At 50.0% G+C, this 26,585-nt stretch overlaps 1 protein-coding gene across 3 annotated transcripts in view; it reads left to right on the forward strand.

Moving 5' to 3' along the window:
* KLHDC4 (kelch domain containing 4) overlaps window positions 1–26,585 on the forward strand; it is a 56,445-nt gene that overhangs the window by 23,395 nt on the left and 6,465 nt on the right. For 2 of the 3 annotated variants that reach the window (XM_011928019.1, XM_011928021.1), the window contains 3 exons: window positions 7,259–7,351; window positions 12,175–12,334; window positions 25,587–25,662. In XM_011928019.1, the coding sequence (XP_011783409.1) occupies window positions 7,259–7,351; window positions 12,175–12,334; window positions 25,587–25,662 (329 nt within the window). The remainder of the gene's footprint in view (window positions 1–7,258; window positions 7,352–12,174; window positions 12,335–25,586; window positions 25,663–26,585) is intronic. The other variant, XM_011928020.1, reaches the window with a different exon arrangement.

Genomic DNA, 26,585 nt, shown 5'->3' on the forward strand with positions numbered 1-26,585 from the left:
GCCGGTGTGTGGGTGGGTGAGGGCTGGTGTGTGGGTGAGTTGCCGGTGTGTGGGTGGGTGAGGGCTGGTGTGTGGATGGATGAGGGGCTGGTGTGTGGATGAGGTGCTGGTGTGTGGATGGACCACGTTTTGTTTTTCTGTTCTCTGTTGGGCGCTTGGTTTCCACTTTTCTGCTATTGCAGTGTTGCTGTGACTGTTCCCAGGCAGTGCATGCTTCTTTGTGTGCACCAGAGCACTTGGAGATGATTGATACTGTTGGGTTGAATGAAGATATAGATGTGATGCGCACGAATGTGTGTGTGCGCGTGTGTGTGCGCGCAAGCGTGAGCACTCTTTCCTCCTGATGTGAGGAAGGGGTCATCGTTTGGTCCTCAGCTAAAGCTGCATCTGAGTGAAAGTCAATTTCCTGGAGAAGGCTCCTGGGCAGGATGATTCTGTTATTTTATGATTCTGTAGTGAAGGACAGCAACGAGTTAGCTAATAGTGACTGGCCTCAGAGAGTCGCAGGCATGAAGTACAGGTCACCACAGAAATGGACAGGCCCTGCTCTGCCCTTTGGGTGTGGGCGTGGGTGTGGGCAGGTTGGGTTACATGGTCTGAAGCTCTGACTCGCCGGAACCACCTGGGTTCTATCGACAGCAAACAGCAGGAGATCATGAAGGCAGAAACGGCCCTGCTGGAAAGCCAGGGTGTGTATGGATTTCCCGTTGTGTAGTTTGCTGACGGATGATCATTTGTATCTGTGATAGGATGGAGGCGAGACCCCCGTGTACTTAAAGAGACTGGGCTGGGCGTGGGCTCATGCCTGTAATCCCAGCACTTTGGGAGGCTGAGGTGGGCAGATCACCTGAGGTCAGGAGTTCAAGACCAGCTTGGCCATCCATGGTGAAATGCCATCTCTACAAACATACAAAAAAAAAATTGGCATGACGGCGGGTGCCTGTAATCGCAGCTACTCGGGAAGCTGAGGCAGAAGAATCGTTTGAACCCGGGAGGCGGAGGTAGCAGTGAGCTAAGATCATGCCATTGCGCTGCAGCCTGGGTGACAGAACGAGACTGTCTCAAAAAAAAAAAAAAAAAAAAGACTGATTTGTAGAGAAACCGGGAAGGTGAGCTGGAGTGCAGTGGTGTGATCTCAGCTCACTGCAACCTCCGCCTCCTGAGTTCAAGTGATGAAGTACAGGTCACCACAGAAATGGACAGGCCCTGCTCTGCCCTTTGGGTGTGGGCGTGGGTGTGGGCAGCTGGCATTACAGGTGCGCATCACCATGCCTGGCTAATTTTTTGTATTTTTAGTAGAGTCAGGGTTTCACCATGTTGGCCAGGCTGGTCTTGAACTTCTGACCTCAAGTGATCTGGCTGCCTCGGCCTCCCAAGGTGCTGGGATTACAGTCGTGAGCCATTGCACTTGGCCTAGGATAGGTGGTTTTTGACCCATAGGTTTATATTGGTGCTGAGGCCTCTGACTTCATTTGATGTAATTTAGTGTCTTAATCAGTGTTGACAGCCAGAACACCTTGGTTCAAATTCTGGCTGTGCCACAGACTAGCTTCGTGGGTTTCTTGACTTGTGGGTCTTGATTTTCTTTCTGTTTTTTTTGAGACAGAATTTTCGTTCTTGTCATCCAGGCTGGAGTGCAGTGGCGCCATCTCAGCTCACTGCAGCCCCTGCCTCCTGGGTTCAAGCAATTCTCCTGCCTCAGCCTCCCGAGTAGCTGGGATTACAGGTGCCTACCACCATACCTGGCTAATTTTGTAGTTTTAATAGAGGCAGAGTTTCACCATGATGGCCAGGCTGGTCTCGAACTCCTGACCTCAGGTGATTGACCTGCCTCGGCCTCCCAAGGTACTGGGATTACAGGTATGAGCCACCGCATCCGGCCGATTTTCTTATCTGTAAAATGAGAATAAAGGTAATGTCTGCACCACGAGTTTGCTGTGAGGATAATTGTACATAAAAGGACTGTGCCTGGCATAGAATAAACAGCAATTGTGGTTTTTCTATGAGTGGTAATCATTAAGATGAGACAAGGGTGTGGTTTCTAGGCTATCTGAATTCTGGAGACAGCTACTAATCATGCCACACAACGTGATTAAGTGCCCTGTCTTTACTACGCCATTTGTTACTTGATGGACTTGATACTTGGAAAAGCAGGGTGAAATTCCAAAGGCATGTGTTTGAAATGAAAGGGGAGATGCATGCACACGGCTCCCCCTGGCTGCGCTGTGACTGCTCTTGAAAGACAGGGGTTCTCTAGTCTGAGGAGGAGCCACTAGACTGAGTTTCCTGTTGGCTCAGCCCCTGTGACCCGAACTCTCAGGGATCTGGCAGGAATTGCTCCTTTGCTCGGCAGCTGTCTCAAGGCACGTGTGTGGCAGTGGTCCTGCTGTTGGGCTGCTTCACGACGTTTTTGTCCACGACGCACTGCGCATACAGTGGTGGTCCGCGGAGATGATCAGACTGTGTTTTTACTTCCTTTTTTGTGCTGAGACATATACTTGCCGTTGTGTTACAGTGGCCTCAAGTATCTGGGACAGTACTATGCTGTCCAGGTTTGTAGCCTAGAAGCAGTGGGCTCTCCCAACAGCCTGGGTGTGTGGCAGGCTGTGCCTTCCAGGAGTGTGTGCGTGCACTCGGACAGTACAGTGACAAGGTCGCCTAACGATGTGGTGTTTCCCAGAACCTGTCTCTGTCATTAAGCAGTGCGTGACTGTATGTTGTACAATTTTGTAAGGTGTAGACTTCAACACTCAGAGAAGCGTTTGCATAGAGTGCTTAATTCTGATTATACCCTTAGCATGTAGAATTACCTGGTGTGTATGTTTTCTGTAAATGTCACGGCAGCGGCCCAGTCGAGGGGCCTGGTCGTGACACTGCCTGGCAGCTCGCCCTGCTTGGAGCTCCATCCTGCATGCAGCTCCTGAGTCTCGAGGCAGCTGCCCCCACGACATTCCCCTGTATTTTGTGCTGTCCAAAGGCCTCTGACTGAGGAGGACATGTGGGTTTTTTAAGACTCCGTATTTAGGAATGATAGCAGTTGAAAAGCCTGTTGGGGATTCAAATATAAATGGGCTTTTTAAAGTCACTTTATTTTTCTAAAGAGGGACGTGGAATCTTTTTATAGAAAAATTTTCCCTTTTTAGGTAGAAAACACAGTGATATTTGGCTACTGCCACAAAAGTTAATTGAGTCCTTTGTGTCAGCCAGAGGATGAGACTGGTGGGATTCCCATGCAGGCAGCCGAAGGAGGCCCCGCCCCAGCGCGGTTAGGGCAGCCGGGGGCACCCCTCGGCGACGGGGCTGCTGCAGGCCCCAGGCCTGTGTTCCTTTGCTGGATGGGGACAGCAGTGGCAGCACTCAGTTCTCCTCTGTTTTTGAAGCAGACTTGGATGCACACACACTGGTTTAGTTTTATTTTTGAGACGCAGTCTCGCTGTGTCGCCCAGGCTGGAGTGCAGTGGCTTGATCTCTGCTCACTGCAAGCTCCGTCTCCCAGGTTCACGCCATTCTCCTGCCTCAGCCTCCCGCGTAGCTGGGACTACAGGCACCCGCCACCTCGCCCGGCTAATTTTTTGTATTGTTTATAATAGAGACGAGGTTTCAGTACTGGTTTAGATTTGGATGAAGGTCTGATCCTCAGATTGTTCTTATAAAGTAATACATCAGGAAATTCGTCAGGAGGGGCGTTCGTTTCTTGTTCCGTATGTGTGGGGTTTTCTTCTCAATTGACTGGTGTAGTATGTCTGCTGGATGGCCCTGTCCCTGGGGTGCCCAGCCCGGAGGGGATGGAGCTGCTTTGGAGTCTCTGGAACTGTGAAGTAAGGCCAGCTTGCTGGACTCTAGAGAAACTTAGCGAGCTGAGATCCTGCTAGGTGTCAGTATGTGAGGGGCCACCCCAAAGGCTCTTGCCAGCTCCGGGTTGGAATAATAGAATTGGTGTCTAGCAAATGTACTGACTGCTTCTGGTTGACATTCCATGGATGGGTGTGGTGGTCATTCTGAGTGACACATTAAAAGGGATGCTGATATGATGGAGGGTGCTAGAGGAGAGAAGCTGGTGGGACCCCGCGTTTGAACAGTGAGAACTGAATTTGTTCCAGCTTTGGGCAAGCAGAGACCCCTAGCAGTCACCCTGACGATGCGGTGAATTCTGTCTCTGAACTCTGGTAAACTTGGATTAGATCACTCAAGCTTCCTTTTACATTTGAGATTCCATGTCTTGATGTGTTTTCTTTGTGTGTGTGTGGTTTTTTTTTTTTTTTGAGATGGAGTCTTGCTCTGTCGCCCAGACTGGAGTGCAGTGGCTCATTCTCAGCTCATTGCGGCCTCCACCTCCCAGGTTCAAGCGATTCTCCTGCCTTAGCCTCCTGAGTAGCTGGGATTACAGGCGCCTGCACCTGGCTAATTACTGTATTTTTTAGTAGAGACAGGGTTTCACCATGTTGTAAGGCTGCTCTTGAACTCCTGACCTTGTGATCGCCCACTTTGGCCTCCCAAAGTGCTGGGATTACAGGCATGAGCCCCTGCGCCCGGCCATCCTGATACGGTTTTAGGGTACCTGCCCACTGGTGGGCTTTTACATAAAACCCTGTAAGTGGGTTTTGGGGACAGTTGTGTAACATGCACAAAAAATAAATAGAGGAAGAATGCATTACCTAAATAGGCACTGACTTGTGTGATTGAAGCTGTAACCATCCTTTGCAGCCCAGAGTCGCTGTGACCTGTGTGGAGAGGGGGAGGTCCAGGCAGAGAGCAGGTGTGAAAGCCACAGAGGATCCCAGGGAGTGGATTCCTAAGTAGGAGGTGAGGCGGGTCATCAGTGAGGATCCCAGGGAGTGGCTGTAGTGACTGTGCCCAACAACCCTCCTTAAGGCCCTGCCATGGGACTTGCGGCTCTAGGAGATTTCTTGGGTAGTCCCAGCATGCACAGCCTGTTCAGGCCGATGTTGCAGCCCAAAGCCATTTCTGTGTGCCCGGCCTCCTCTGTGCCTGGGCACCCTGCACATCCGCGGCAGGCATAAGCACCTCTGCGAGCTTTCTGAGCACCTGCTCGCCAGCGCCTCCTCCATACCCCTCTCTGTTTCATTGCTCCTCTCTCTGGTTGTGACAGTCGTGCCTATTCATTGGAGGACTGCTGGGAGATGCAGGAAAGAATCAAGATGAGAAAACCACTGAGAACCCTCTATGTAGAAGCTGGGATAGGATTAGCTTTGCACCTGCCTTTTCACCTACTGCGACATGCAGTATTGTAAAGAATCTGATTCTTAAACATCTTTGTCAAGTTGATAGAATAAAATGGTATCTCTGCTTTATTTGAAATTATTTGATTACTAGGGAGGTTGATTATAGTTTTGTTTTTATTATTTATATATATTTTTAAGGTTTTAAATTTGTTGTATTTTTTAATGCCATGTATTTTTATATCAATTTTATTGAGGCATAATTACATTAAAATTCAATAAAATGCACACCTTTTAGGTGTACACTTAGATGAGTGTTAAGAAATATGCACACCTGGCTGGGCATAGTGGCTCACGCCTGTCATCCCAGCACTTCGGGTGGCCGAGGCAGGCGGATCACCTGAGGTCAGGAGTTTGAGACCAACCTGATCAATATGATGAAACCCCATATCTACTAAAAATACAAGAATTAGCCGGTCGTGGTGGCAGGCAGCTGTAATCCCAGCTACTTGGGAGGCTGAGACAGGAGAATTGCTTGAACCTGGGAGGCAGAGGTTGCAGTGAGCCAAGATTTGCGCCACTGCACTCCAGCCTGGGCAACAAGAACGAAACTCTGTCTCAAAAAAAAAAAAAGAAATATGCACACTTACATAATTCCCAACACAGTCAAGATGCGGCCCCGTCTCACCTCACCACCCCAGAGAGCTGTAGTTTGTCCTTTCCCAGCCCCTGCCCCAGGCAGCCACCCTGGGCCAAAGACGGATCTCGCCTTTAATATGCTCGTGTGCATGGAGTCCAGCAGAACCTGCTTTCTATGTTTTTAAGATTCATGCACATTGCTGTGTGCATCAGTAAACGATTCCTTTTTTCTGAGAAGTCCTCCCCCATGTGGGGAGCACCACACGCTGAGGGGCAGCTGGGCTGCTGGCGGTGACACAGAGCATTTATAAACGTGTGCACGTCCGTCTGTGCGGACCGGTGTTTTCCTTTCTCTTGAGTAAATGTCTAGCGTCAGATTGCTAAGCTGCGCGCTAAGTTTATGTTTCACATGACAAGAAACAGTCCCTGTGGTTTCACTGTCTTAGATTCTCACCAGTGGTTTCACTGTCTTATGTTCTCACCGGTGGGTGCCATGGCTCCAGCCGCCCCATGTCCTTGTCAGCACTTGATATTGTCTTGATCTCAGGTGCCCAGCCACATGTGCTTGGAGGTCACTGTGGGCTTGGCGTATGTTTTCCCTGACCACTCGTGATGTTGGGCATCTTTTCCTTTTTTCATTGGCCATTTTCCATCTTTTTTTCCCTCATTTTGCTAACGAACTTTCTGATCAAATTTTTTGCCTATATTTTTATGGAGTCATTTATCTTATTAAGATAGAATTCTGGGCCGGGCAGTGGCTCATGCCTATAATCTCAGCACTTTGGGAGGCTGAGGCGAGCAGATCACTTAAGGTCAGGAGTTCGAGACCAGCCTGGCCAACATGACGAAACCCTGTCTCTACTAGAAATACAAAAAGGTCAGCTGAGTGTGGTGCTGCATGCCTGTAATCCCAGCTACCCGGGAGGCTGAGGTAGGAGTACCACTTGAACCCGGGAGGCGGAGGTTGTGGTGAGCAGAGATCTGGCCACTGCACTCCAGCCTGGGCAACAGAGGGAGACTCCATCTCAAAAAAAAAAAAAAAAAAGATAGATTCTGGATACAAGTCATTTGTCAGTCATGTGTTTCAAAATATTTCTCCCAGTCTGTTGCTTGCCTTTTTATTTTCTGATGGTGTATTTTTGAAGTTTTTTTTATTTTGGCAGAGTCCAGTTTATAATATCCTACCTAGGAAATCTTTATGCAGTCCAAGGTCTTGGAGACGGTCTCCTACTTTATTCTTGAGGTTTGAGCATAGCTAGCTGGGCTCTTAGCAGGGTGGTTTGGTAGCTCATGGATCAGATTAAATGGTATTTAATTTGTGAACACTAAGTGCTCACAAAACAGAAATCAGTGTAAAAATTGGGTTTTGTTTGTTGTTGTCTTTAGAGGAACCAGAAATTAAGCAAGCTGATGGTGTCTTTTTGTTTCTTTCATTTTAGATCAACAGGGGGTCCTTCGGGTCGGAGTGGACATCGGATGGTGGCCTGGAAGAGACAATTGATCCTTTTTGGTGGCTTCCATGAGAGTACACGGTTGGTACCAAGACTGGAAAAATCTTTCTCTCCTGAAGCATTAAGGAGTGGGCTTTTTATGGGAAGAACATTCTGAATACATGAGAAAGACTCACTCATCCTCCCAAATCCAGCTTCATGGGACCGTGGCTTGGGCAGCCACACAGCGCCTTGCCCTCCACAGAGCCTCACACCGGCTTCATGCTATATTCCTATTGAAATTCGTAACCATTGTTGAACAAGGGACCCCACATTTTAATTTTACACGAGGCCCTGCAAATGATGTGGCTAGTTGTATCTAAAATGGGGTTTTGGCTGGGCACGGTGCCTCACGCCTGTAATCCTAGCACTTTGGGAGACTGAGGCAGGTGGATCACTTGCAGTCAGGAGTTCGAAACCAACCTGGCCGACATAGTGAAACCTTGTCTCTACTAAAAATACAAAAATTGGCCAGGCATGGTGGCAGGGGTCTGTAATCCCAGCTATTCAGGAGGCTGAGGCAGGAGAATCACTTGAACCCAGGAGATGGAGGTTGCAGTGAGTTGAGTTCGTGCCACTGTACTCCAGCCTGGATGACAAAGTGAGACTTCGGGGGGGAAAAAATAAATAAATAAATAAAATGGGATTCTCAAACCTTAGCCTGATTCAGAATACCCTGGAGGGCTGGTTAGAGTGCTGATCACAGCTCTGACTCAGAGGCCTGGAGTGAGGCTCAAGAATCTGCATTTTAACAAGCTCCAGGTGATGCTGACGTTGCTGGCCAGGGGACCTCACTTTGAGAGCCACGGGTCTGTGATCACTTCAAAACACTCCTGTCCAGGAGAGCAGCGACAGCACACCCTCCGCAGCAATGCTGGAAGAGGAGGCCTGCGCTTCTCTTCTGATGTCACGTGGATGTTTGTGCAGCCGGCATGGCTGCCCAGGGTGAGCTGCCAGCGCTCTCATTGTTTTAGGCCTGTCATCTGCTCGCATACCTTCTTGAGCTTCCTTAGTTCAGTCTAGAAAAGCAAGACATGGGGAGCTGGTTATGCCTGTTTCTGTCCTAAGCGCAGTAGCGTTCTAGGTGAAGTGTCGCAGACTCTGTGACCCTGGTGAAGGCCATCTTTGAAGGGCTTTCTGCTGGCCTTGTGTCAGAGACAGTGGCTGTCTTTATCCCCGGGGCCTCATTTGAAGCTCTCTTTTTCTATTGGTCCCTTTGGAAACAGCATTGCAACTGATTGATGTGACGGTGCCAGTCACAGCTTTGTTACATTTGTGAGTCCAGTTGCATGCTCTGGTGATTTTTGGTCTGTGGTGATAAGTCTGTATGGCCTCCCAAAGTGCTGGGATTACAGGCGTGAGCCACCGCACCCGGCCAGGTTTCAGATTTTCTTCACTAATACATTCTCATTAATTCTGTGAATTGAGGGGAATAGGAATCCAAATTCTTAAATACTTTGCAAGGGGGAAAATTTTGAAAATGTAATTCAAACTAAAAAATATTTAAGGCTGGGCACGGTGGCTCACACCTGTAATCCCAGCACTTTGGGAGGCTGAGGTGGACGGATCACTTGAGGCCAAAAGTTCGAGACCAGCCTGGCCAACATGGCGAAAACTCATCTCTACTTCAAACAAATTAGCCAGATGTGGTGGTGCACACCTGTAATCCCAGGCACTCGGGAGGCTGAGGCAAGAGAATTGCTTGAACCAGGGAGGCGGAGGTTGAAGTGAGCCAAGATTGTACCACTGCACTCCAGCCTGGGCAACAGAATGAGACTCTGTCTCAAAAAAAAAAAAAAAGTATCTTAGTCCGTTTTGTGTGGCTATAACAGAATACCTGAGACTAGTTAATTTAAAAAAAGATTTAGCTTTATACCAACCCACTCTCAGGAACTAATGCCATGCTGCAAGAATGAATCCAGTGCAGCGCCCAGTCACTCACAAGAGATCCGTCTCCTGAACCACACCCCTCTCCCAGCCCCTCTCCCAGCACTGCCATGTCCTGACCCTCATCCCTCTCCCAGCACTGCCACCCCCTGACACACACCCCTCTCCCAGCCTCACCACTCTGGGGATCACATTTCAGCGTGAGTTTTGGTGGAGACAAACTCAAACTATTATAACAAGTAATGGTTTTGTGTCCTTGAAGGAGTTGGCTGGATGCAATAGTGCTGTAATTTTGTGTGGTTTGTAAGTGTTTTTACACTCAATCTCTTCAAGACCAAGCTGTCACTAGCAGGTCATCATCTCACATTAAAGATGAGGAAGTCAAGGTAACTAATAAGTAGTGGAATAATAAGTAGTTGAATAAGTAGTCAAATAATAAGTAGTCAAATAATAAGCAGTCGAATAATAAGTAGTCAAATAAGTAGTTGAATAATAAGTAGTCGAATAATAAGTAGTCAAATAGTTAAATAATAAGTTGAATAATTAGTTGAATGAATAATACGTAGTTGAAGGAATAATACGTAGTTGAAGGAATAATACGTGGTTGGATAATAAGTGGTTGGATAATAAGTAGTTAATAGTAAGTTGAATAATAAGTAGTTGAATGAATAACAAGTAGTTGAACTGCTGATTTTCAGTGAGTCCCATTCCCTGCCCCAGCTGGCTCCGACTTCCTGTACCAGGTGACTGACTGGTTGCTTACTGCCATTTTGGAGAAGAGAGCCTGGGCCAGTTAAAAAAATTTTATATGACTACATTGCAGTCATTTATGTTCATTCTTTTTTTTTTTTTTGAGACAGAGTCTCATTCTGTTGCCCAGACTGGAGTGCAGTGGTGCGATCTCGGCTCATTGCAACCTCCACCTTCTGGGTTCAAACAGTTGTCTTGCCTCAGCCTCAGTAGTTGGGACTACAGGTGCGCACCACCATGCCCAGCTAATTTTTATATTTTTAGTAGAGACAGGGTTTCACTATGTTGGCCAGTTTGGTCTCAAACTCCTGACCTCGTGGTCCACACACCTCGGCCTCCCAAAGTGCTGGGATTATAGGCGTGAGCCACTGTGCCCAGCCTTGTGTTCATTCTTAAAAATTTATTTTAAAACAAATAATTATCAGAATGCAGACATGGGATTCATGAACTTGTCAGAGCATTAATCCATCACCTACTACATGTAGGACAGTGAGATCATACAGCCCCTTCCTCCTTTGAATTTACAAGTTACAAATCAAATCATAATTCATGTTTGTTTTAAGTTGCAACCATTTTAAAATCAGAACTTTGTTCAAAGCTATTGTTATCTTGTTTAAAATTATTTAGATACCAACTTTGAGTTTTCCTTAAACTGTATTCTGCATTTATACAGAAAATACTCTGTATTTGTCTTACGTGCAAAATAGAATCTTTGTACTGAAAATCTGCAACGTGAAATCAGAACAGTGGTCTGTAGCAGTTTTCTAAAGACTACAAGCTTCCACATTTCCACATTCTTCAGATTCTACCTATGTTAAGAGCTATGGTCCTGCAAAGGGTGTGGTCAGAGTTGCAGTCAGCAAGTTCAGGTTATCTTTTCTTCTTTTTTTGAGACAGAATCTCACTTTGTCACCCAGGCTTGAGTGCAGGGGCGCGATCTCAGCTCACTGCAGCCTCCGCCTCCCAGGTTCAAACTATTCTCGTGCCTCCGCCTCCTGAGTAGCTGGGATTATAGGCACCCGCCCTCATGCCTGGCCAATTTTTTGTATTTTTAGTAAAGAGGAGGTTTCACCATATTGGCCAGGCTGGTTTTGAACTCCTGGCCTCAAGTGATCCACCTGCCTCAGACTACCAAAGTGTTGGGATTACAGGCGTCAGCCAGTGCACCCAGCCTGTTTTGTTTATCTTAAGACCAGATGTGGCAGCTGGTGCTGGGTAAACGCCCTGTGACTTTTCCTGCTTCATACAAAACAGGAACAAACAGAAAACTGGGCAGTTGAGTCTTGGGCTAGAGCTGTTTGCTCTTCCATGCTTTCCTTAAAAAATCAGTTTAGCTCTCCTTTTTGAGTAGCTGGAGAGCAGCCTCTTATTCTTTCACAATTATTCTGTCAAAGTTCCACATTAGGACGGGACATTCTGGGTGTGCCTCTGAGTCTCCCCATGCCTGCAGCAAAGCTGGCACTTCCCTGTTAGGCCCAGTCTGTGTGCTGGGTCCGGCAGGCACTGAGCAGGGCAGGGCTGTGGGGCCTCCTTGCCACACTGTGATCTCTGGGTCCAGCAGGCACTGAGCAGGGCAGGGCTTGTGGGGCCTCCTTGCCACGCTGTGATCTCGGGCACAGAGGATCGGCTTCTGTGGTCTTCAGTTTCCTGGAGCGCCCAGTCCGTTTGCCCACCCCTCCAGTCCACTCTGGGGCCTTACCCACTTCCTGCCAGGCTGTTCACCCCTCCGTTCTGATCATTCTGTTAGCGGTGTCATTCATTGCTGCCCTTATAGTTGCACACCTAGTAACCTAATAGAATTATTTGTGATTGTGTTAACTGTGTAAGAAAATGCAGTATGGCTTTCAGATTGAATTCCTCTGCCTCTGTGGGCCAGCATTATTTACGATTTTCAAATGCAAACTCACACGTGCTTGTGGTCCTTTCAAATAAATTCAAACTTGAATCAACCAGGTGACTTGGTAAAAATGTTGCACTGTCTCCAGGTAGATTGCGTCAAGATTGAGTGTGAGGAGACCTGACTAGTGTCTCTGGCTTATTGCAGGGAAAGCGCCTGCGTTTCTGTGTTGATTGTTGTGTTGGTGTGAGAGCAGAGGAGAGAAATGGTTGGAGTTTTTTCCCAAATAGTAGAAAATTTACCTTTAATTTAAATCAGGTTCAGTTTTTAATGTCAGGGCTTTTCCCAGTGTTACGGACCCTGACAGTTGGTGTTACTTCGTTCTAACCAGGGATTACATCTACTACAATGATGTGTACGCCTTTAATCTGGACACTTTCACATGGAGCAAGCTGTCCCCGTCAGGCACAGGACCCACACCCAGATCAGGCTGCCAGATGTCCGTCACTCCCCAGGGTGGCATCATCATCTACGGGGGCTACTCGAAACAGGTAAGGCGCGGGGTGGGGAAACAGGTAAGGTGCGCGTGGAGAAACAGGTAAGGCGCGGGGTGGGGAAACAGGTAAGGTGTGCGTGGGGAAGCAGGCAAGGTGCGCGTGGGGGAAGCAGGTAAGGTGCGCGTGGGGAAACAGGTAAGGCACGGGGTGGGGAAACAGGTAAGGTGCGCATGGGGAAACAGGTAAGGCACGGGGTGGGGAAACAGGTAAGGTACGCGGTGGGGAAACAGGTAAGGCACAGGATAGGGAAACAGGTAAGGCGTGCGTGGGGAAACAGGTAAGGTGCGTGTGGGGAAGCAGGTAAGGCGCGGGGTGGGGAAAGAGGCACTGCTGTCTGTGGTCTCTTCAGTTTCATGAACATTGAAACTTTCACATGGGATTACTCTGGTTTAATATAAGCAGTTTTAATATAAACAGTTCTTTATATTGAATTAGAAGTAGAGATAGTGTTAATGGGCTCCGCTGTGAACTTGGTGCGACTGTTGGGGCCGTGTTCTGTTCTCCACACCCCTCAGCAGTGCAGTGTGAGCGATTCTGTGTTCTGAGGGTCTTCTTCCTGCACCGTGGGTGCTCACTACTGTGTACAATTCCCCGTGGAATGAAATTCTCCTCGCTCCTGTTAACGAGGAGTTGTTTCTTCTGTAACCTGAGAACAGTGCTGGCAGGCATGTTCTCACGCCCACACCGGAGCCTCCTGCTGGTGGAGTGTGTGCTCCGCATGTGTGCTGTCATCTCCCGCTCGTGGAGTGTGTGCTCCGCACACGTTCGTTGCTGCTTCACGCTGAGGTGTTCCATTATGCGACTGTCCCACAGTTTGTGGTTCTGTTTTTCATTGGTGGACACCCGGGCTGTTTCCATTCTTCAGAAGACACAGCCTTTGGAAGCAGCTGTGACTAAAGCTGCTCTGAGCACGTCCATACGAATCTTTTGAGTGGCTACATGCATTGGTTTCTCTTGGGAAAATAGATATCTAGAGTGGAACTGCTGGGCCCTGGGGTGGGTGTGGGTGTTATTTAATAAGGAATGGTCAGCTCTCTTCCCAAAGCAGTGGCCGGTTCCACTTGTGCTGGAAATGTCGGGGAGTTCCGGTTGCTCCCTGTTCTTACCAGCCCTGATGGCGTCAGTCTTTCCATTTTTAGCTATTCTGGTGGATGTGTGGTACCTCATGTTTTAATTCACATTTCTCGATGACTGCTGGTGTTGGGCGCTTTTCATGAGCTTATCTTCCCTGAAGTGTGTGTTCATGTCGTCTGCTATTTTTAATGGGCTGTATTTTTGTTAGTGAGTTGCAGAAGGTGACATTCTGGATAACTGTCCTTTTCAGGTGTGTGGATTACAAAGACCCTCCCAGTAGCGGCATGGCTAGTCACCTTCCGAAGTGTTTGTTGATGAGTGGAAGCTTTGAGTTTTGATAAAATCTAATTTATTATGTTTTTCTTTTGTGATTGTTGCTGTCTGTGATACAGGAAGACCTTGTTTACCTCCAGTAACAAAGATTTTCTTATATTGTTCTCTAAAAATTACATGGTTTTACAGTTAGTCCTGTGATCTGCCTTGGACTAATTCTCAGGAGTAGCACGAGGTGGGTATTGAGGCTCATCTGTTTCCCCCGTATAGATACTCAACTCAGCATCATCTGTTGAAAAGGCTTTTTAGGCCGGGCACAGTGGCTCACGCCTGTAATGCCAGCACTTTGGGAGGCCAAGGCGGGTGGATCACTTGAGGTCAGGAGTTCGAGATCAGCCTGGGCAACATGGTGAAGCCCCGTCTCTACTAAAAAATACAAAAATTAGGCCAGGCGCGGTGGCTCACGCCTGTAATCCCAGCACTTTGGGAGGCCGAGGCGGGCAGATCACGAGGTCAGGAGATCGAGACCATCCTGGCTAACACAGTGAAACCCCGTCTCTACTAAAAATACAAAAAATTAGCCAGGTGTGGTGGCGGGCGCCTGTAGTCCCAGCTACTTGGGAGGCTGAGGCAGGAGAATGGCGTGGACCCGGGAAGCGGAGCTTGCATTGAGCCAAGATCGTGCCACTGCACTCCAGCCTGGGCGACAGAGCGAGACTCCGTCTCAAAAAAAAAAAAAAAAAAAAAACTTTTAATTCTCCATTGAATACCTTAGGAACCTTTGTTGAAAATCACATGCCTGCAGGAACATCGGTCTGTTTCTCCGTTCTGATCCACATCAGTCCTGATGCCAGTGTCCCACCAGCCTCGTTTTTACGCCTTTCTAGTAACTCCTGAAATACAAGTCATTCAGATGCTGCTTTTTCAAAGTCGTTTTGACTATTCTAGCTTCTTAACAGTTCTGTATACATTTTAGCATGAGCTTATTAATTTCTACCAAAAAGGGGGCAAAAAACCTTTTCAAAAGCCTGCTGGAATCATGATTAGAGTTGTTTTAAATCTGTAGATGAATTTGGGGGAAATTTGATGTCTTTGAGTCTTCTAGTTCTTAAACATGGATTATCTCTCAATTTATTTTGGTTTTCTTTAATTTCTTTCTTTATTTTTTTTTTTGAGAGAAGGTCTCACTCTTTCACCCAGGCTGGAGTGTGGTGGCACAATCACGGCTCACTGCAGTCTCTGCCTGGGCTCAAGTGATCCTCCCACCTCAGCCCCACAAATAGCTGGGACCATCATGCCCAGCTAATTTTTGTGTCTTTTTTTTGTAGAGATAAGATTTCGCCAGGTCGTCCAGACTAGTCTTGAACTACTGGGCTCAAGCAGTTTGCCCATCTCAGCCTCCCAAAGTGCTGGGATTACAGGTATAAGCTGCCTCACCCAGCCAGTTTTCTTTACTCTTTTTCAGCAGTGTTTTTTTATTTCTCAGTGTAAAGGACTTATATATATTTTATTAAATTTATGTTTATTGATGTGAGTGGAATTCTTGAAATTATACTTTCCGATTATTTCCTGCTAGTGTATAAAAACACATTTTAGGCCAGGTGCAGTGGCTCACGCCTGTAATCCCAGCGCTTTGGGAGGCCGAGGCTGCAGATCATGAGGGCAGGAGATCGAGACCATCCTGGCTAACATGGTGAAACCCTGCCTCTACTAAAAATACCAAAAAAAAAAAAAAAAAGAAAAAGAAAAAGAAAAAAAAGCCGGGCATGGTGGCACGCGCCTATGGTCCCAGCTACTCTGGAGGCTGAAGCGGGAATAGCTTGAACCCAGGAGGCGGAGGTTGCAGTGAGCCGAGATCACACCACTGCACTCCAGCCTGGGCAACAGAAGCGAGACTCCGTCTCAAAAAAAAAAAACAAAAAACAAAATTAGCCGGGGGTGGTGGCACATGCCTGTAATCCCAGCCACTTGGGAGACTGAGGCAGGAGAATCACTTTAACCCCAGAGGTGGAAGTTGTGGTGAGCTGAGATCGCACCGTTGCACTCCAGCCTGGGCAATGAGAGTGAAACTCTGTCTCAAAAAAAAAAAACCCACATTTTGTGTTTTTTTGTATATTCACCTTGCATCTTGTGATCATGCTGAATTCACTAATTTTCACTAGTTTCAGATTCATTAAGATTATGAAAGCAATCATAATAACGCAAATGGGGCAGTTTTCAGTTTTACTTACTCCTTTCTTATTGTTATGCTTTTCATTTCTTCATCTTGTCTTCCTGCAGTAGCTGGGACTCCAGCACAGTGTTGAATGGAGGTGTGCACAGTGAGACTGCCGGGGCTGTTCTGTCTTGGGAGGGAGGCGCCCAGCCACTCACCGCCAGGACCACCAGCTGTGGCTGCTTTCCAGATGTCCTTTAAGTTCTGTTCTGTTCTTCTATGAATTTCTATTATGAATGAGTGCAAAGATTTTGTTAAATCTATTTATTGATTGTATAGTTTTTCTCTTTTGTTCAGTTTTTTAAAACTGTTTTAGTTACGTTTTACAAGTTTTATCAATGAATTTAAAATATTTTCTCATTTCCCTTGTGGCTTCATTGAACTGTGGATTACTACAGAGCGCGTTGTTTAATTTCAAGTCATTGAGATTTTCCCAAGTCTTACTGGTCGTGACTTCTGCTTATTCCATGGTGACTAGAAAACATATTGTTTGTGAATTCAGAATGGCGTCTCTGCCTGTTGTCAGGATGTTGAGATGCAGCAGCTTTCTGTGTGTTGAGCCTGGCATCTGCAGCCTGACTGATGGCCAGTTATTCTGTGAGGTTATTCATCTGTGGTCAGTTACTCATCTGTGAGGTGCTTTGAGGTTTCTGTCTCGATGATCGTGGCATTTGCAAGTGTGTTTCTTCCCCTCCGGTCCTCACATTCGGTCCTTCCTCCTGTCCGCTATGCTGTGTTCAGTGTCCTGAGATGGGGTCTTCCCTGGACACTGTGAAGAAAGGCTGGCCCAATATTTCTGGGCTGATTTGTGAGCAGAGCTCCCTAAAGGAAGACAGCTGAACTCTGCCCGAGTCCACCTAGGTCCTTCTGAGTGGACGTGTCCTCCAGCCTGTGATTGTGAGACCACGGACAGCATCCCGTGCCTCAGTTTCCCTCTGTGTGTTGCAAGTGGAGATGTGGCTCTAAACCCCCTTCTTCCCTATAGTCCTTCCCACCAGGGGATTTGCTTTCTTGCAGCTGTAGAAAAATGACCTTTGCTTTTTAATTTCATCTGCAAAATGCAGAAAAACTCGAATGCTTATTTGGTGCACATCAAGTCTTATTTTAGATGGTCAAGTTTAGGATTTCGGGATGTGTTACTGAGTGTTTCCTTCATGAAGTGTGGGACTCGGGGTCTCTGTAAGCTTTAAATTTCATCCCTGCTGGCCAAGAGTGCAGCTGAGAGGACCAAGTGAGTACTGACTGCCCTAGAGCAGGGCAGTGCCTTGGGTTGCTGGACCCAGATAGACCCACAAAGAGGGAGGCACAGCGTGGACTGGGACCAAGGGGAGGGGGGAAGGAGATGGTTAGGGTGAGTTTTCAAACAAGGACATGTTTATGAGCAAAGGAGCAGGGATGGAAACGGGCAGAGTACGTCTGGTGGAAGTTGGTAAGCCCACTGTGGCTGGAATTCAGAGGTCTGTGAGGGTGGCGAGAGCCCGGGGCTGGGAAGGGCAGGATGTCAGGAGGCATTGAGCTCCTCCCTCGGGAGCCGGTTCCAGCAAGGCAGTACCTGAGGGGGGGTGCTGAGCTGGCATCAACAGTGCAGCGTTCCGATGGGGGGCTGGCAGGGCAGGTGAGTTAAGGAACAGCAAGCCTGGTAACAGCCGTCGTGCAGGAAGTACTCCTAGATGAGACGCAAGGAAAAGAGTTGGCTTGGGACTGGTGTCTTGTGTGACTCTCATAAGTGGGTGGGATGACTGAGGCAGGGAGGACGCCTTTGTACAGGGAAGCTGGCGGGGGCTGCAGTTGCTTCTTCTCACCTCATTTCGTAAGAGGCAGCAAGGAAGTTTCAGGCCATTCATCTGTGTGAGGCCTGTGTTTTCCTTTTGCATAGTTAGGTAATTATGATCTTGTGTTTGGAAGCCATAGCTTATTTGTGTAAATAGTGTAGGCCCCAGGCAGTGGGACCCTCATGCCTGGAGAGCTCCCGGGGGAGGCGTCTGTGGGTCCTGAGCTGCCTCCCTGGAGAGCATTTCTCCTGGACGGTTCTTTTGACCACTTGGATTCCAAGACCTAGTACTAAACAGAAGGTTTCTGCCATTGCTTAAAATGTTTACAGTGGGCTGGGCATGGTGGCTCATGCCTGTTGTAATCCCAGCATTTTGGGAGGCCGAGGTGGGCGGGTCACTTGAGGTCTGGAGTTAGAGACCAGCCTGGCCAACATGGTGAAACCCTGTCTCCGCGAGAAATACAAAAATGAGCTGGGTGTCATGGTGTGCACCTGTAGTCCCAGCTACTCAGGAGGTTGAGGCACAAGAATCGCTCGAACCCGGGAGGTGCAGGTTGCAGTGAGCCGAAATCTCACCATTGTACTCCAGTCTGGGTGACAGAGTGAGACTGTCTCTGTGACAAAAACAGAAGTTTACAGTGAAGGTAGTAACTGCAGGATCAAGATTTTTTATTTCTGTTACTGATTTTTTTATCTCCTGGAGGAGGGGCCATTCCCTGGCATATGGTTCCAGAAGAGGAAGCGTCTCCTCTCTGAGTGCTGGAGCACGGGCACACGGGGCCGCTGGGCCAGGGAGGCCTCCTCAACTCAGAGATGCCTCGGGGCGTTCTTGAGACCTTGGCCGGTGAATGCACACTTGTCGACTGGTCACGAAACAACTCTCAGACTCCCCACATGAGTGTCCTGGGCCCCAGCCTCTCCCACCCTCACGCCAGTGAACACATGTCTGCAGCGCATCCAGGTAGCTGGAGTTCATTCTGCTGCCCTGGCAATAAAGGATTTCAGCCTTTTAATGGCAGTCGGTCAGAGATTGAACCAAGTTGATCGGAATGAGCCGATTTTTTTCTTGGTGATCTTTTGTTCTGCACAGAGAAAATCACATTATTTTCTGGAGTAGAGGCTGGCATCGGTCAGGCTTGTCTAGATACTCTGGCGTCCGGGAGGGCACCGAGAACAGGCTGACTTGGCCAAAAGCGGGGCAGGATGCCCCGGTCTAGTGCTTTCTCCCAGCAGATGCATCGTAGAGTGCAGCAGGACGGTGAACAGCCAGACCAGCTAAGCTGTATCGCTTTCATCAGAATCGCATGTCATTCTCAGCAGCTGCTGTCTGCAGCCACGTGCACCCGCCCTTAGTCCGACGGTGGATGATCTCAGTCCACTTAGTTCAGTAGCTCTTGGCTCTGAGCCTGTGGCATTTGGAATTGCAGTGAAAAGCTTGTCTGTTTGGATTCATGAGGGATTTATCGGAATTAGTGAGAGATTTGAGTTGTGAATGGTATGGAGTGTAAAAAAAAGTGAGTAGCCTAAGCAGGTGGTCAGCTTCGCACGGCCAAAGCGGCAGCCTGCGAGAACTGACGGAAGCATCGGTACATGGCCTATGCTTGAGCTTGGAGCTGGGGGAAGCTCTTCCTTGCTCTGGCGCCATTACACCCCCAGCCCCCGTGCTCTGTCCTCTTGGCAGGACCCTGCTGTGCTGTGCTGCTGCTGCTGTGTGGCCCAGGCCAGAGAAGACCCCACACACCGTGGGCACACGCCTCTGCCCGATGCAGGCCCCGTCCATGCTCCCAGGAGGTCCTGCCACCCGCCACCCACCCTCACCCCACATTTCACTGAGCAAGTAGAGGTGGCTTGGAGAATGCCTAACCCCTGCCCGCTGCCATGCACTCCACTCTCCTGCCAGAGCTGGCGCCTCCCCAGGGGCGCGGGTCCTCCTCTCTCTGCCCTCTCAGGATCACGCCACAGTGCAGCAGCCAGAGTGACCTGCAGAGATGCAAGCCAGGCCAGGTCTCCTCCATGCAGAACCCCCATGGTCCTCGTCTCAGCAGGGCTGCCCCCGGCCTCCGTCCCCTGCATGTCCTTGTTCTTCTGTCACCGTCCTCCCTGTTGGAGACAGACTTGGCCATTGTCTCCCACCCGGAGAAGAGTCTCACAGGGACAGACTTTTGTCCACTTGTGTGCCTGGTGGCTGGACATGGCGTGCTTGACAGTGTGTGATCGGATGAAGGCCTTCTGACCCTGGTCCTGCATGGCAAGGCTCCGGAGTTTGACATGTTAAGAGCTCGGGTTCATGAAGTGGACAGTAGTGCTCAGAGCCTTGACCTTGGGGCTGAACCTGGCTCTAGATTAAGAGGAACTCACAGACACCTGCCCTCCTTCCTCCTCCTGTAACCAGATCCCATCCCAGGCTCCCTCAGGAGATGCATCTGAGTAGCCTCGGGAGGACTTTAAACACCTTCCAGGCTCTGCACTGCCACGAAGAACCGGCAGCTTTGGTCAGTATCGTAACCAGGTTTTATAAATTCTGAGTCAGTCTGGGTCCAGGTAGTGTGTTTACTATGATGACTTGTATCCTAACAAAAGAGATGCAGCTTGTGGGACAACAGAGACCCAGCGACATTCGCGTGTGCGAGGACTCAGTCCTTAGTATGTGCTTCCGGTGTTGTGAGAGCTTCCAGAGAGGGAAAATTCTCGTTCCTTTAGAGAATCAGGGAAAGAGCACAGCTCTTTGGAAATGGCGTATGGATGGGGAGGGTGGGGGCACGACACTGGAAGGCTTATCACCTGGTGGTCTCTTTCCATAGACACATGGGCAGCCAAGGACCGAGTCCTGCTGAGGACAGGGCTCTCCTTCCTGCCTGCATTTTGACCTCAGTCGTCATTGTGTGCCTGGTGGTCAGGAGATAGCGTCCGTGCCCAGCCAGGAGAGGGCTGTTCTCTGTACGCCCCCCTGTTTCCACGTGGCCGTGGAGCATGCTGGCAGAGGCCAGAGCATCCTTTGATTTGCCACTTGGGAGCTGAGCTCCTGGAAGACCAGAAGCTGACAGAGTTGTTGTGAGTGTGGGGATTGTGTGACTCGTGAGATCCCGGCTGACCCCGGAGCCAGAGCTCCATGCCCACCAGGCCCCTGAGCTCCGTGACCAGCTCTCCCAGGTCACCGGCTGCAGGGTGGCTCAGCTTGTCTTGTGCTGGGGAATTGGGCATGACAGTGGCTCCTACTCACCTTCCAGTACACACAGACCTGTGGCCACACCTGTTTCTGGGTGTATTTTCTAATGGTGAACCTGAAAATGTTCCGTCTTGGAAAGTGACAGGAAGAAGTCTCGGCGGTGGGGTGTTCCGTGGCTGTTGACCGTTAAGAAGGTGGTCTCGGATGTGGATGGGAAGGTGCCCTGGGGCCCGGCTTCAGGTATAGAGGCAGGCAGGGCCTTGTGCCGGTGCAGACAGTCACGCAGAGGGGCTTGACCAGGTTCCAGGAGAAAGGACTGAGTGGCTGGAAAGGCAGACGTGGTGGGGTCCCACGCCGGCTCTGCAGAAACCATCCTGACGGCAGTGTCCAGAGAGCCTGCGGCTGTGACGGGGACGTGCGGGGGCTTCTCGAACAGCTTTGCCTGGCGCAGTTTTCAAAGGAAGCTGACTGGGAGCTGTGCTGATGGAAGTGATGCTACAGGTAATCGACCGCGTGTTACTGTAGCAGCAGCCCTGCCGGGAGCGCGTATGTGAGTTCGTGCTGCTCACGTGGCAGGTGGTTGGGTGGGGGTCCTCTCGTCATGGGTACCTCTCCCACAGCCCCGCGAAACGTGAGATGCCTCCTGTGCACCAGTGTGGCTTGGCCTCTCCGCAGGGGGTCAGCGTCTCTGCAGGGCTCATCACCTGTGGTTATGTGAGGTGAGGAGGGCACGGTACGTGTGGTTGCTGCTTGCCCGAGCTGTGCTCTTGATGGGCCACTGGACCCGCGTCGGGCGAAGGTGGTTTGGGAGTCGTCCCCAGGCGCGTGGAGGGACAGTCTCAGTGGTATGGGAAGGAGCGGCCCCTGTGGTTTCTGTGTTCACACACGTCCACTTGGAACCGACACCCTCTCCCTGCCTGATTTTACTTTCGGTGAACATCGGTGCTGCCGTCAGCACTGTCTTCTCCCAGGACCACTCCTCTGGCCGTGTCTTGCCACACACGTTCCCCAGCGTGGAGAACCTTTATCTACCTACCACTGCATCACAGGCCCCTTCTGTGACCCGGCCTGAGCCACTGCATCGCCGGCCCCTTCTGTGACCTGAGCTGGTGATGGGGCCTTGGGATGGCCCTGAGTGTCTTCTGCTCTCCCGATGATTGAAATGGGTCAGTGTCTGAGCCGACGGCCAGGTGAGCCGAAGCGGCTGCATTGAGGACTCACTGCAGGCTAAGCTAGGTGGCCTGTACTTCTGCGGGAGGTGGGGTCTCATCAGGGGATGTGGCTGCAGGCTAAGCTAGGTGGCCTGTGGTACATTGTGCGGGAGGTGGGGGCTGTTGGGACTTGGCGTGTGTGGCTGGTGCTCCTCGAAACGTTCAGGCTCAGCCGTGCTGTGCTCTGGGGTCTCAGCCGGATGCTAAGTAATTCCAGAGCCAGCCCGGTCGCGCTTACCCTCCATGTTGACACTTGATCTCTCTCTCAGATGTCTTTGAATTCCAGCAATAATGTATTAGAATGAAGTCTAACTTCTCCAAAAATTCATGCAGATTCTGTGTATTTCTTTAGTATAGTCAAATTGGTTTTTGTGGAAGGACTTACTGCATGAATGTAAAGCTGGTTTGGTGTACACTAATAGAGCTTGAGCACAGGTGATCCAGAAAAACAGAGGGCAACAAGGCTGCTGTCTGTTACTTTCTTTGAAGACAGATAGGTTGGATTTTGGGAAAAGTCACAACACTTCAAGAAAAGACACTGCTGTAGAAGGAGGAGTTAGAAGCTGTTGAGGAGGTTGACCTGTGGGCCCTGTTAGAGGGTGTGGCCGCCAGCCACGTGCTGGAAAGAACCCGTGGACCCGTGTGAGCGGAGCAGGCCTTGTGAAGTGCTCCAGCTCTCTGGCTTGCATGGTCTGAAGGGAAAGTACTTAAATATTGTAGCATAAAAGATTCCCCCATAGCCTCATAGCCTGTTAATTCTAAGAAGAAAATGTTACTGTCAGCAAAACAAGACAGTTCACATAGACAGGTGCAGGGTACTACAAGGAGACAGAGACCTGCTGAAGCTGAGCAGCGATTTGAGTTTCTGATGACAAAGAGAGACGTCACTGCATTCCTTCCTTGTCCCCCCCACCAGATGAAGTCTCTGGGTGTCAGTTCAGTTCCCAATAATGCTAGGCCTTTAGGTTTGGAAAAGCAGGCACGGAAATGACAGTCATTTTCTATCAACCTGCTATGGAAAGAGACTAGTCTCAGTCACTGTGATGTGCAGAAACCGCATCACTTGAATTGCACAGATGTTTCTAGAAGGAGAACAAAGGAGACCCAGACTCAGTTTTCACTTCCTGAGATTCAGGTCGCTCTCCGTGTGGCCACTGTGGAGCCCTCTTGGTTTTAGGACACTCAGACCCTGGTGGAAATAGGAAGGCTCTGTGGACAGTGGATCATTTCATGTTTCAAAAGGAAAATGTTTTTCTTCCATAATAGTAAACACAGTGCATGTTAGCTATAAGAAAAATAGCTGTAAACAAATACTTGCTTGCTCTACCAGCTGGGCAGGCCTAGAAACAGTACTGCCTGGGAGCCGTTCACACATCCATGCCCAGATCTTGGTCTTTTTCTTTAGTTTGTTTAATTTTTGAGACGTCTCACTCTGTCATCCAGGCTGGAGTGCAGTGGCGTGATCTTGGCTCACTGCAGCCTCTGCCTTTCAGGCTCAAGTGGTCCTCCCACCTCAGCCTTGGGAGTAGCTGGGACTATACATGCATGCCACCATGCCTGAGTGATTTTCGTATTTTTTGGTAGAGATGGGTTTTTGCCATTGCCCAGCCTGGTCTTGAACTCCTGAACTCAAGCAATCTGCCCACCTTGGCCTCTCAAAGTGCTGGGATTACAGCAAATCTTGGTTTCTAATACCATTCTGCAACAAAGGGAAGTGGGACTCCCTTGAGAAATGGCTAATCGTAGGGCTGAGCAGGGGGTATGTAGGAGGAATTGAGCATCTTGTGGTGCCAGAGCCTGAGGCAGTGCTGAAAGAAACCCACAAAGATGGTGCACGTCACAGGGACCCAGGAGTAGCTGTAAAGGCTCCTAGTGGCAGCCGTGTGTTATTGAACAACCCGAGCAACAAAGATGGTGACAGAGCCCAGCCGAACTAACAACCTGAGCAACAAAGATGGGTGGTGACAGCACAGCCGAACTCTACGTCAGTATGCACGAGACAGAGTGTACCCAAAGTCTACATAAATATCCTAACGACCGCAGCGTGTACCCAAAGTCTACGTCAATATCCACGATATATAGAGCGTACCTGAAGTCTGTCAGTATCTACGAGACATAGAGCCTACCTGAAGTCTACATAAATACCCGCAAGAGCTTAGAATGTGCCCAAAGTCTACGTCAACATTCATGAGACACAGAGCCTGCCCGACGTCTGTGTCAGTATCCACGAGACATGGAGCTTACCTGAAGTCTGTGTCAGTACCTCTGCGACCACAGTAGCATGGCCAAAGTCTGTGTCAGTATCTGTGAGAACACAGAGCATAGCTGAAGAGAAACTGTCAGACACGACCTCAGCCAGGCGGTCAGGGTCAGCATCCACCGTGATGAATCCTGTTGGTGGTGTGGACCCTTGATGGGATGTGATGAGATGGGCACTCCACCCCTGGGGTAGTCCTGATGATTCATAACCCCAGTCTAGTGAGAAGGACAGCAGACAGTCCCAGTAGAGGGGCACTCTGTAAGACACCTGGGCCATCCACACAGCTATCACGGTCCTCAGAAACAAGGAGAGTCAGACGCTGCCCCCAGCAACCTGAGGAGGCAAGAGGACGAAACGGCTGGTGGGACCCTTGACGGGATCCCTGGGCAAGGGGAGTTGCGGGGAGCACTGGGGGCTCTGAACGAAACATGGGCTGCAGTCCCGGTAATGGGTCGGTGCCAGTTGCTGAGCCGTCACGAGGGCACCAAGGAGAGGAAGGTATTCTTGCTGGGGGGACACTGGTGTGGGCGCGTGGGAGCTCTCGGTACTGTCTCAATTTTCTGCAAATGTGAAACTTCTAAAATAGTGTATTAAAAATAGAGAATTGAAGTGCAGACAAATACAAAGATGAGATGGAAATGGATGGGGGCCCTCCACCCAGGGTGAACGTTTTGCTGGCTATCTTCCTCACCACCTTAGGTCCCAGGTAAGGGGTGTGGCACCAGGACATAGGGCATGGGTGCTGGGGAACAGTGCACCTGGTCTGGCTAAGGCTCACTTGAGGCAGAGGACCAAGGGTTAAGGGACATGGAGCTTCCTGTTTTCGAAGCTTGGAGAAGTCTTTCAGTGGGCAGTGGCTGCCTCTGCGCACAGGAGTAACTTTCTGATTTCCGCTCTGAAACCTGAATCGTGTTATTTGAAAGGCGGTGGGGATTGAGAATCCACTGGGATCAGGAATGAAGAGTGACTCTGTCGTGGTGTCAGAGACCCCGACCAGGGCTGCTGTGGAAGCTGTGTGTGCTCGGACAGGAGCTCTAGTGTACTGTGTGATCGTGGCCATCAGAAAGGTGGCCTCTTCAGATGGACCCGTTCAGGGGATAAAGCCTGTCGGGCGGTGCCGGCCCTGAGTGCACTGCAGGCAAACTTTGGAGCTTTGGGGCTGGTCTACAGGGAAGGCTTCCAGCCCCTTCCATCCAAAATGCGCCCACAGCGTGGGGGGTCTGTAAGCAACCAGTGTAGCTGCCCCCAGTTCTCACGCAATTCCTTTCTTTTGCAGAGAGTTAAGAAAGACGTGGACAAGGGCACGCGGCACTCAGACATGTTCCTGCTGAAGCCGGAGGACGGGAGAGAAGGTAGAGGCGCTGTGCCTCCCGGGCGGGAGCTGGCTGGTCTGCCTGTGGCGGGAGGCGGAGCCCACACCCTCCCATGGATGTGGGGCTGCCGGTGAGCCCCTGCACCCTGCCCAGAGCGGAGGGCCCGCTGGAGATGGCCCATTTTGGGGTGGGCTGGGCGGGACAGGCTCCATAGCCCTGGTGTCTGCAGACGAAGGAATGCCTGCTGGGCGGTCACGTCTGGGGGCATTGATGACGGACTGACTCGGACGCACGGCCGCTGTTACCGTGCGGATACCCCACAATGGAGCAGTGAGCACAGTGCCCCTCAGCAGCTCCTGATGGGCGCCTGCAAGGGTCTCGGGCTCTCGAAGGGAGAACCATCCTGGGCCTCGAGTACAAGCCACCTGGAGTCACTGGGGCTGCCTGGCATTGTGCTGACAGGGCTCGCTCATGGAGTAGTTGTGGGCAGCAGCTGGACAGGCTGGGTGTGAGGCTGCCCAGCCAGGGGTCAGTGTTGCTCGTCCACAGAACTTCAAAAATCATCACCGCGACTGCTCTTGGCCCTCACAGGGACAGCCTCCAAGAACGGCTGTGGCCTCTGTCAGCTTGAGTCACTGAACTCGGAGGGCTGTCAGAATGCCTAGATTTCTAAAAGCTTCTAGCTAAACTCGGATCTAAGAATCAAAATGTTCTTACTAAAGCACAGGGGAACAATCATTGTTCTCTGGGACTTTTTAAAAGGATGACATGGGATGACCCAGGGGACACATCCAGAGGGCCCAGGATGTGTCAGCCACTCTCACCACCACCTTTTTTTTTTTGAGATGGAGTCTTACTCTGTTGCCCAGGCTGGAGGGCAGTGGCGCGATCTCGGCTCACTGCAAGCTCTGTCTCCCAGGTTCACACCATTCTCCTGCCTCAGCCTCCCGAGTAGCTGGGAC

This window comes from Colobus angolensis, unplaced genomic scaffold (assembly GCF_000951035.1).
Source record: "Colobus angolensis palliatus isolate OR3802 unplaced genomic scaffold, Cang.pa_1.0 Scaffold76, whole genome shotgun sequence".
In the NCBI taxonomy this organism is placed as follows: Eukaryota; Metazoa; Chordata; class Mammalia; order Primates; family Cercopithecidae; genus Colobus; species Colobus angolensis.